At 43.9% G+C, this 10,906-nt stretch overlaps 1 protein-coding gene across 1 annotated transcript in view; it reads left to right on the plus strand.

Moving 5' to 3' along the window:
* LOC143290210 (diacylglycerol kinase beta-like) overlaps positions 1-6,294 on the plus strand; it is a 121,830-nt gene extending 115,536 nt beyond the window's left edge. Inside the window, exons 24-26 of the mRNA XM_076599534.1 lie at positions 734-794; positions 4,000-4,096; positions 5,135-6,294. Of these exons, the coding sequence (XP_076455649.1) occupies positions 734-794; positions 4,000-4,089 (151 nt within the window). The 3' untranslated portion in view covers positions 4,090-4,096; positions 5,135-6,294. The remainder of the gene's footprint in view (positions 1-733; positions 795-3,999; positions 4,097-5,134) is intronic.
* Positions 6,295-10,906: the final 4,612 nt, after the last annotated feature.

The raw sequence follows: 10,906 nt of genomic DNA on the forward strand, positions 1-10,906 counted from the left end.
GGGTGATGATGGTGCCTGGTGACTTGCTGAGTGAGGGTGATGATGGTGGTGACTTGCTGAGTGAGGGTGATGATGGTGGTGACTTGCTGAGTGAGGGTGATGATGGTGCCTGGTGACTTGCTGAGTGAGGGTGATGATGGTGGTGACTTGCTGAGTGAGGGTGATGGTGGTGCCTGGTGACTTGCTGAGTGAGGGTGATGGTGGTGCCTGGTGACTTGCTGAGTGAGGGTGATGATGGTGGTGACTTGCTGAGTGAGGGTGATGATGGTGCCTGGTGACTTGCTGAGTGAGGGTGATGATGGTGTCTGGTGACTTGCTGAGTGAGGGTGATGATGGTGGTGACTTGCTGAGTGAGGGTGATGATGGTGGTGACTTGCTGAGTGAGGGTGATGATGGTGCCTGGTGACTTGCTGAGTGAGGGTGATGGTGGTGCCTGGTGACTTGCTGAGTGAGGGTGATGGTGGTGCCTGGTGACTTGCTGAGTGAGGGTGATGATGGTGGTGACTTGCTGAGTGAGGGTGATGGTGGTGCCTGGTGACTTGCTGAGTGAGGGTGATGATGGTGGTGACTTGCTGAGTGAGGGTGATGATGGTGGTGACTTGCTGAGTGAGGGTGATGATGGTGGTGACTTGCTGAGTGAGGGTGATGATGGTGTCTGGTGACTTGCTGAGTGAGGGTGATGATGGTGGTGACTTGCTGAGTGAGGGCGATGATGGTGTGTGACGTGTTTCAGGACCAGGAAGAGGTTCCCCATGCAGATTGACGGAGAGCCCTGGATGCAGCCTCCCTGCACAGTGAGTGTGGGCCTGGCCTCCTGTCATCTCTCACCCCTTCCCTGTTGGGGCTTTCACATGCTTTGTGTCTTTTTCTTTTTCTCTTTTTTTTTTTTTTTTTTTTTAACAGTTTTTTGTTGTTGTTGTTTGCAATCTTGGGGATCCTAAATTAAGAAGAAAGGCTGATGTTCTCTGCACAGCCTTGTCTTTGTTGCCTTAACTCACTCGGTACGGCAAGTTTTCTCCCTTGCTTTTCCCCACAGACGATCCATTTGTAAGGGCTTGGAAAAAAATTACAAAAAAACACAAAAATACAGAGTAAGAAAATGAAACTTTCAGAACTGGTTTATTACGTGTTGGGGTATTACATGTAAAAAAAAAAAAGTCAAATTTCTCATCTTATTTTTACAGTTTTGCCATTATGTAGAAAATAATGCCAGTTTTCCACCCCGAATCACCATAGCCATGTTGGCTTTCTGCTCTTAATTCACTTTCTTCTTTGTCATTATCCATCTCTTCGATGTCCAGCCCTTCAGTTTGTAGCATTTCAAGTACTTCGGCAACACTAAATCGTTGCTGTTGTTGCTTTGTTTGCTCTGCAACATTTTGAGAAGAACCCGCTTCAGACACCATTTGCTAACAGGCTGCTACGCGAGCAGGCGACCGGTCAGTGACTTTGTCAGCATGTGTATGAGACAGGCCACACATGACAGGCTGGCCAGTATATACCATTCGGTTGTGGAGTGACCCAGAATAGCACACTCTGCTTGGCTAATCATAAAATCACGTGTACAGCGCGTGATGGATTTTTATTTTTGGAAAATGCTATTCCATTCCGTCATCCGAACCCGGATACATTCTATGTAGGAATGCTCACACATTCCGTCATCTGGAGAGAGTTAAGGAGCTTAATTGTTGAGATAATGTCATGGGTTGTTTTACAGGGTGGTGGTGTTTTTTTTTTATTTTTTATTTATTCTTTTTAGTGTGTGTGTGTGTGTGTTCATAGTTCTGTGTTTAATGCAGTTGAACGTTTATTTAGTTGGGTAGTTCTGATACAGTCCTGTTCCATCGGTTGGACTAGAAGTGACAAAGACATTAGCGTTAATGTAACAGTGAGTTGTACTTGAGGACACCCCATGGCCTCAGAGACATGATGTTGAGCTGCTTTGTGTCGTGGAAGAAGTAGTGTTAGCATCAGACTGAGCTGCTTTGTGTCGTGGAAGAAGTAGCCACTCAAGTGTCAGTATCAGACTGAGCTGCTTTATGTCGTGGAAGAAGTAGCCACTCAAGTGTCAGCATCAGACTGAGCTGCTTTGTGTCGTGGAAGAAGTAGTGTCAGCATCAGACTGAGCTGCTTTGTGTCATGGAAGAAGTAGCCACTCAAGTGTCAGCATCAGACTGAGCTGCTTTGTGTCATGGAAGAAGTTGCCACTCAAGTGTCAGCATCAGACTGAGCTGCTTTGTGTCGTGGAAGAAGTTGCCACTCGAGTGTCAACATCAGACTGAGCTTTGTGTCGTGGAAGAAGTAGCCACTCAAGTGTCAGCATCAGACTGAGCTGCTTTGTGTCGTGGAAGAAGTAGCCACTCAAGTGTCAGCATCAGACTGAGCTGCTTTGTGTCGTGGAAGAAGTAGCCACTCAAGTGTCAGCATCAGACTGAGCTGCTTTGTGTCGTCGAAGAAGTAGTGTCAGCATCAGACTGAGCTGCTTTGTGTCGTCGAAGAAGTAGTGTCAGCATCAGACTGAGCTGCTTTGTGTCGTGGAAGAAGTTGCCACTCAAGTGTCAGCATCAGACTGAGAATGGAATATTTTCTGACTTCCGCGCTATCAGCATTTTTTTTTTTTTTTTTTTTTTTTTGTGTGTGGAGACACTGAAAACAGAATTCCGCTTTTCTTTTTCACTGCATTCAGCAGATACATGTTCCAATTTTCTTTTTGATACTGATGGCCATTAGAGTGCATTTTAGGGGGTTTTGCTGGTGTTATTGTTGTTGTTTTTTTTTCCATCAGTCATATACAAATTCACAAAGCACATTATTTTCTCTCTCTTTCTTTTCAGATTGTAAATCATTTGTTGTGGTCCACTTAAAGCTGTGAGGTTTGTGTACCCTGTAGTCTGGAGTGCCTTAGGTATGGACATTTTTATTGTTGTTTTTTTTATCAGTAGGTGTGCCCAGTAAACTGAAGTGGTGAAAGTAAGAAAGCGAAAATGAACATCCTCACTGCAGAACGGAAGTATCCAGATTCTGTCCAATGGAAGCAACTGGGTGTTAGGTATAAATTAATACTGGGGCAAGTTAATAAGGGTTAAGAGGGTGTTGCTGGCTGTTGCAGATCTTTTAGCCACAAAAACAAAGTGTTGATACAGTGTTGCTGGCTGTTGCAGATCTTCTTTTAGCCACAAAAACAGAGTGTTAATTCAGAGTTGCTGGCTGTTGCAGATCTTCATACGCCACAAAAACAAAGTGTTAATACAGTGTTGCTGGCTGTTAAGATCTTCATTCGCCTCAAAAATATAATGGGGATAAATCAATACTAGGTTATAAAACAGGGTGTTGCTAGCTGTTGCATATTTTCATTTGTCACAAAAACAAAGTGTTGCAGATCTTCTTTTAGCCACAAAACAAAGTGTTAATACAGTGTTGCTGGCGGTTAAGATCTTCATTCGCCTCAAAAATATAATGGGGATAAATCAATACCAGGCTATAAAACAGGGTGTTGCTAGCTGTTGCAGATCTTCATTTGTCACAAAAACAAAGTGTTGCAGATCTTCTTTTAGCCACAAAACAAAGTGTTAATACAGTGTTGCTGGCTGTTACAGATCTTCATTCATCACAAAAACAAAGTGTTAACACAGTGTTGCTGGCCGTTGCAGATCTTCATTCACCACAAAAACATGATATATATCAATACTGGGGAATAACGGGTTAACAGGGTGTTGCTATCTGTTGCAGATCTTCATTAGCTACAAAAACAAAGCGATAATACAGTATTGCTAGCTGTTGCAGATCTTCATTAGCCACAAAAACAAATTGTTAATACAGTGTTGCTGGCTGTTGCAGGTCTTCATTCACCACTAAAATAGAGTGTTAATACGATGTTGCATGTTGTTGCAGATCTTCATTCGCCACATAAACAAAGTGTTAATACAACGTTGCTGACTGTTGCAGATCTTCATTCGCCACAAAAATAAAGTGTTAATACAACGTTGCTGACTGTTGCAGATCTTCATTCGCCACAAAAACAAAGTGCCCATGCTGATGGCTCCACCCTCCAACAAGAAATCCAGACTGGCCAAACTGTTCAGGAGATAGAACACAGGTGGGTGTGTTTGATTGTGTGTGTTTGGGTGGGTGCAAGCTGTGTTCAGGAGATAGAACACAGGTGGGTGTGTTTGATTGTGTGTGTTTGGGTGGGTGCAAGCTGATGCATTCACTGAGTATAGGCCAGACCTGGTTTATCAACTACCAGGCAGGTCAGAGTAACCACCCCCCCCCCTCCCCGTCCCATACTCTTTGTACGTGTGTGTATGGGTGTTTTGTGTGTGTGTGTGTGTGTGTGTGTGTGTGTGTGGATATGCATTTGAGTGACTGGTCAAACTTTTCAGGAGAACACAAGTGTGTGTGTTTGTGTGTGTGTAGGGTGTGTGTGTGCGCGTGTAGGGTGTGTGCATGCATCTATGTCTGAATGTGTGTGTGTGTGTGTGGATATACATGTGAGTGATTGGCCAAACTCTTCAGGAGGTAGAACACAGGTGTGTGTGTGTTGTGCATGCGTGTTCTTCAGTTTGATATCTATTCACGTATTGTGATTTTAGGTAGGTGTTTGTTGTGTTGTGTCGTTGTCTTGTGTTTGTGTGTGTGTTTGTGTGTGTATGCATACATGCATAGTCTTTGTGCTGCAGTATGATTATTTACTGAAGAGCTTGTCTGTGGTGCTGGTTTATATGATGCCTCACCAGTGTGAATCCTGGAAACTCAGTTATGTCCAAGTATTCCACATCAGCCATCAAGTTTTGAGAGAAATATTACGTTTTAGATGTTGCTGAATTTCAGCTAGTAATTTCTTTCTTTTTTATTTATCTTTTTTGTGTGTGTATGTTGGGTGTTGTTGTTTTCCGGGTATTTATTACAGCAAATTAAAACACATTGTGGTTTAAATATATTTATCAAAGTGATAGAAAAAAAACAAACCAACCTGCTACTAAGTGCAACACAAACGCAGATTTTCGCTTCAGTGATCACTCAAGAACTGAAGAAGGATGAGAAATAAGTACAAGTTTTTAATTCAGTTCAGACTGAAAGAACTGCTTCCTTATGCATGTTGATTCAATGAAGGAATGTTTGCATTGATGTGCAGCCGCTGAGAAAGATGTCCCGAGGAGAACTACTTCACCCCTCCCACACACCCTCTTCTTGTTGTTAAAGGGACCTGCACACAACAGATGATCATCAAACTGTGTTTCCTGGACCTCGGCTGCCCTGATTCCTCCTCCACTGTGGCACAGCCCTACCCACTTGTCGTCATCATGCTAGGTCTTTGTGTGCAGCTCTGTCAGAACACGTCTTTGCGTCTCAAGACTTCTTGAGATCTCCCCTGGATCTCCCCACCACATTGTTGCCACATCTCTTCATGGTACTGCCTTGCATCTACTCTCTCCATGCGTTCCCCACAAACACGTCTTCGTACCGCATTGTTGACGTCATCGTATCCGTTGCTAAACAGTTTGGTTCGGCTCAGCGTCGTTGCTGTACGTCTGGACGCATCTTGCCGCATAACCTTTCACAACAACACATATTAGCCACTCTTGCTCTCTCCTGCGCATTGGTTTCCCATACCTTCACATTTACATGCCATACTGTTGACACAGATGTTTGCAGTATATTGTTTACCGATCTGCACAAACACACACACACACACACACACACACACACACACATTTTTTTTTAATCAGTGCAAAATATTTGTAGAACACGTTTACTACACCATACTCTGTTAGCAACAGAAATATTCAGAGATGTTTACACCACTTCTGAGCAACACCAAATATTTAAAGATGTGTAAACCACTTCTTAGCAATACAGATATTCAAAGATGTTTACACCAATCTTCTAAGCGAAATAAATCTTCACAGCTTTTACACCACCTGCTCGTATCAACACAGATCATCACAGATATTTACACCACTTTTCTTTAGAACAAAAATACTCACAGAAGATAACACTGCCCTTCTTAGCAACACCAATCCTCACACGGGTATTGACAACACAGATCCTTAGCACAAGGCACTGCAGTGGAAGCTGACAAGAGAGAGGTTCAAACCACATACTTTCCTTTCACCAGTGGAAGCTGACAAGAGAAATGCTCGAATCACACACATTTCTAACACCATTGGAAGCATACAAGAGAAAAGTTCAAACCACTCCTCTTTCCTTAAACCAGTGCATTAGTCCATCTTCAAAACCAGTCCTTCCCTCACTCCTTCCCCACGCCACCCCATCATGGTAACTGCTGTTCTGAAGATGACAGAACCCCCCTCCCACCTCCCCTCTGCTCCCCCTGTTTTCCTCTCTCATAGCCCTGAACCCTTCTGGCCCCTCCCAACCTCCACCCCCCACCCCAGCCCTCTCCCCTCCATCTGTTGTGTTGCACAGTCCTAGGTGGAGGATGTGTGCTGCAGCGTTGTGTTCAAGCAGTCATCGGCTGGCCTGGAAGATGTGCAGCACCTTGTGTTGTGTGTCCCCTGTGACCAGCACCACTGCAATGTGTCTGTTGTGTGCTTTGATGACAGCCCCATCCCTTCTGGTGGTTGGGGTGGAAAACATCCCTGTGTTTGATTCCCCAGGTCGTGAGGTGGGGCAGTGTGTTGTGATGATGATGTCCCAGCCTGCACCTGGCAGTGGGTGCCCTGTGAACTCCTCCTCGTTCCTCGTCATCTTATCATCGTCACCATTAGGCGGAAACTTTGTGCAGGTGGCAACATGTGGCTTGGCCTGTAATGTTGGTGGTGCCGTTGTCACCAGTGTGTGTGTGTGCGCGTGAACGTGGGGAATTGTTGACGATGTGCTGTCAGCGGTTGTAACAGCAGTGGAAAAGAGACTTTCTGTTGTTTGGTTCTTAGAGATCAGCAGTGACTTGATGACAGTCGTGAGGAAGCTGTTTGAACTGTGAATGGGGGAGGGGGTGGGGGGGGGGATACGCCTGTGCTGTGTTTGTGGTGAGAACCCCCAGGACTGGATAGAAAAAAAGAGCTGTTGATGAAAACCAACATTGCGTAGTGCAGGGTTCAGCTGTAGGAATTGCAGTAACACTGGATCTAACCAGCACTGTTGAGTGTTGTGATGTAACAAGCAGCATGGCAGTGTGTCGCCCACACCTGATCAGAACAACAAGTGTTGTTTGGCTGGAAACAACCACCTGCAGGATCAGAGAGTGGTACCGACAAATCAAACCAGCTGTGCTCCGTACTGTGAGGATTTCATGGATGTGTGTGTGTGAATGGTCTTTGTCCTTTCTTGTCCCACTGGGTGAGCTGCCGTGGGACATTTCTCCCGTTCTCTCCATTGCTCAGGTTGTGTGGAAACTTCACTTTTCAATCTTTGTGTGTTCTGTGCCTGAGAATTCCCACATGGCTTGGCTGGCTGTGTGTATATCGTCAGCTTCTCCGCGTGTGTTGTTGTTGTTAGCGTGTGAACGTCGGCCGCATGCAGTGCTGGCGTTGAAGTGTTGCCGTGTGCACCCTGTCCTCACCTTGATCAGAGGACAAGGTGAAAATCTCGTCAGCGGCTTGTAATTATATCGTCAGTTGTTGTCCATGCAGCTCTGTTATTTGTCTTGTCTGCCTGTCCATCTGTTTTCTGTGTCGGCTTAGTGTTTGTGGTAATGTGTTCCTTGCAAACCAGGTGAAGCGTCATTCTTGTCCCACGTTGAACTGACCTGCCGGTGCTGTATTGGGGTTCCAGAACTGTGCATCAGTCAGGAGCGAACATTGCGTCACTGACTGAACACCACCACCAGTCTGGAAACGGTGGCAGTGAAGGGGAAATGAAAATGTTATTTTTGCTCATTGACATGAAATGGCAGTAGTGTTTGCCTTTGTTCATGGACGTTTTGTAAGGAGAAAAAAATGGCTGAAAACTGACAAAGGAGCCCTCAATAAGTGTGGCTTTTTGTTGTGGCAACTGCTTAGTGTATCGGACGAGGATCACTGGAGATCTTTTTTTTTGTGTGACATTGTTTGATGAGCCACAGACCTGTTCAGTGGACTGGACAGCGTTCGGTCATTAAGTTCCAAGACAAAAGATAGTGTTAAGATAAACTCTCCACTGGTACTGGCACAGATTTCATTTGAATGTGGCCTTGAGCTTGATCTGACATCTTTTGTGAACTCCAGAACAAACCTGAACACTTGTGCATATGTAAAACAAACAAACAAACAAAAAAAACCCACCCCAAAACCCCAAACAAATCCAAATCGGCAAGATGTGTGTGTTCGTGCAAAAATTGCCAAAGTCAGCGTGGTGTCAGCACCGATGAAAGCACTACCTGCAAACTATGTGTTGCTGTTGTGGCATATATATAAATATATATACATACTGAGAGCTCAATAACTGGCTTTGTGTTGTTGATCAATAGTTAACCAACACGTCAAATGGTGTCGCAGTCTCAGAGACGTTCTCTTTTCAGTCCATGTCTTTTTATTGCCTCAAGTGCACAGTGCTTATCATCATCAGTGCTGTATCATCATGTCATCGTCTTTGTGTGCATCTGATGTCTCATGAAGGACAGTCTCTGAGGATGAACTTCTATTTCTTGTTACGATATCACTGGTTGATAAACTTGAGTGTACAGCTGTGTGTTCTCTGTCCAATACCTTTCGTACTCAGCAGTCTGCCAAAGAAAGTTCAGTTCCATTGAATGACCGCCTTTCAGCGCTGCTGTCAAAGGGGTTGTAGGTCTGACCAGAACCATTCGGAGCCTTAAGCACCACTCACACATCATACATGTAGACTGCTAGATGCCGTTTGTCCTTGTTCGCACTCATGATCATATCAGTCAGGGTTAAGGTCAGAACTATTCTTACACATGTTAGCAACCAGCAAGTTTGTTTGCAGTGCATTTTTCTATGTAGTTTAACTTGGACTGGCATTCAAGACTGGCATCACATCAAGGAAAATAAGTGTACTGGTTGTTGACACTGCTTTGGAAAGAAGGTGATGGGATGCATGCTTTATGTCAACATTGTACCAAACACAAGGCCAATTTGGGAGTCGTAAGATATAAACAAGAGATTATTTTAATCAGTGAAAGCTGTTAAAAGCATCAAAACCTTATTTAAAAAAAAAAATTCCCACTAGCCATGATGAGAATGGTAAGCAGGATGATGTCTGTTGCTGACTACAGTAACCCATGGCTTCTTTCGTCTCACTTTGATTTTATGTCAAGGCCTGACCACCGCCTTGCCTTTATGCATTGGTCGGGCATCTGCTGCTTTTATTTTATTTTATTTTATTTCTTATTTTAGCAGATGTATTGTGGCGTATACGGATCAGTCCGCACGCTTTTCACCTCCTTGAAACCAAAACTGAAACTGATGTCCGTATGTTTTGTGTAGCATATTCAGAATATAAAGGCTATGCCAGTCTTGAATAAAAGCTAATTTTGTGTTTGCACATTTCTTCTGTCGTTGCTGCTGTGTGCACATGTCAAATGATTGGTATATAAGGCAAGACTTCCTTTTTGAGGAAGTGTCTGGGTTTGTCCCAATGTACCGCTTATTTACCTGTGTGCTTGCTGAACCAGCAGCATAAGCAGCATTGACTTAAAGTTGTGTGCCTTGTCACCCTTTAGTGTTGTTTAACCCTTTACTCTCCCAGCCTCGTTGTTCTTACATTTTGATGCCAGAGAACCCCCCGCCCCAAAGCAGGACATGCTTTTAAGGCAGTCCTATGTGGATGGTGAGTGCCTGGCCACATGGTCACAGGTGTATATAGGTGTTCAGTGTGGGATGTGCAGGCACTGGCCCGTGACCAGTCTGGTGATGCGTGTGGGGGTGACCTCAGCTGGAGTGATGAGCCATCTGCTGTGTCTGTTAGCTGAACATCTACCGATCCACATTGCCCATGACTGTGTGACCCGTTGTAAAAATGTGAATGTTCACATTCAGGATGCATAAGTTACATTTTTCCATGTCTGGCTGTATTGTCCAGATAATCACACGATAGTTTCAAAGAAAAGAGAAATGTTCAGAAAATATTAGGCAGGGTTGTCAAGGTAATAAAACCTGGACTTTCAGGGACAGGGAGAGGGGGGAATACAGCAACAACAACACAACAACAACAAAAAGCAGCTCAAAAGCAACCCCCCAAAAAAGAAAAAAAACCTATTTCAGAGTGGGTGTTCATTGGCAGAATGATTGAAATGAGGTAAACAGGAAAAAATAACGTGTCTTGGGATCAGGCTAAGGAGCATCACAAATTACTTTAAGAAAAAAAACAAAGTAAGTTTGCTGTTAGAAATAAAGATCACAAACCAAAACAAATGTTTAATTTTCCTGCAAAATTATCTTTCTGGAAGAAAGAATTTGATGCTGCTAGTTCTTTGTGCATTCGTGTTGATCAGGAACAGGAACAGTCTGTGTGCTGTAGATTACTGGTAGTGATTTCTCAGCAAGCAGTCCTTTTAAACAAGGAATAGTGAAAACTAGCTGATGGAAATATGATAATCTGATTTAGAATTTTTCTTTTCTTTTAATAACTTCTTTCTTTTCTTTCCTGAAAGCTCTGTGTATGGGAGAATGCGCAGAGATGTTAAGTGACCAGTGAATCGGTCCTGTGACAATTAAGGGGCAGTGGTGTGATGATCATGAGTTTGAGGACTATCAAATGAATATTTTCACTTCGGGCAGCTCCCATGATGTCATCATCGTCTGTTTCTTTTTTCTTTTTTTTTTCTTTTTTTTCCTAAGTCCTGTTGTGAGCGTGGAGTCAGCAGAGTTTCAGCATGATTTTGTCTTCTGTCTTTTGTTTTAAGGGAATGACTGCGGTGTGTTTGGATTAAGAATTGTTGAATGGTGATTTTCTTTCACACACTTCGGTATAATGCAATGCACCACCAACAGATATTAAGCTT

This window comes from Babylonia areolata, chromosome 15, assembly GCF_041734735.1.
Source record: "Babylonia areolata isolate BAREFJ2019XMU chromosome 15, ASM4173473v1, whole genome shotgun sequence".
In the NCBI taxonomy this organism is placed as follows: Eukaryota; Metazoa; Mollusca; class Gastropoda; order Neogastropoda; family Buccinidae; genus Babylonia; species Babylonia areolata.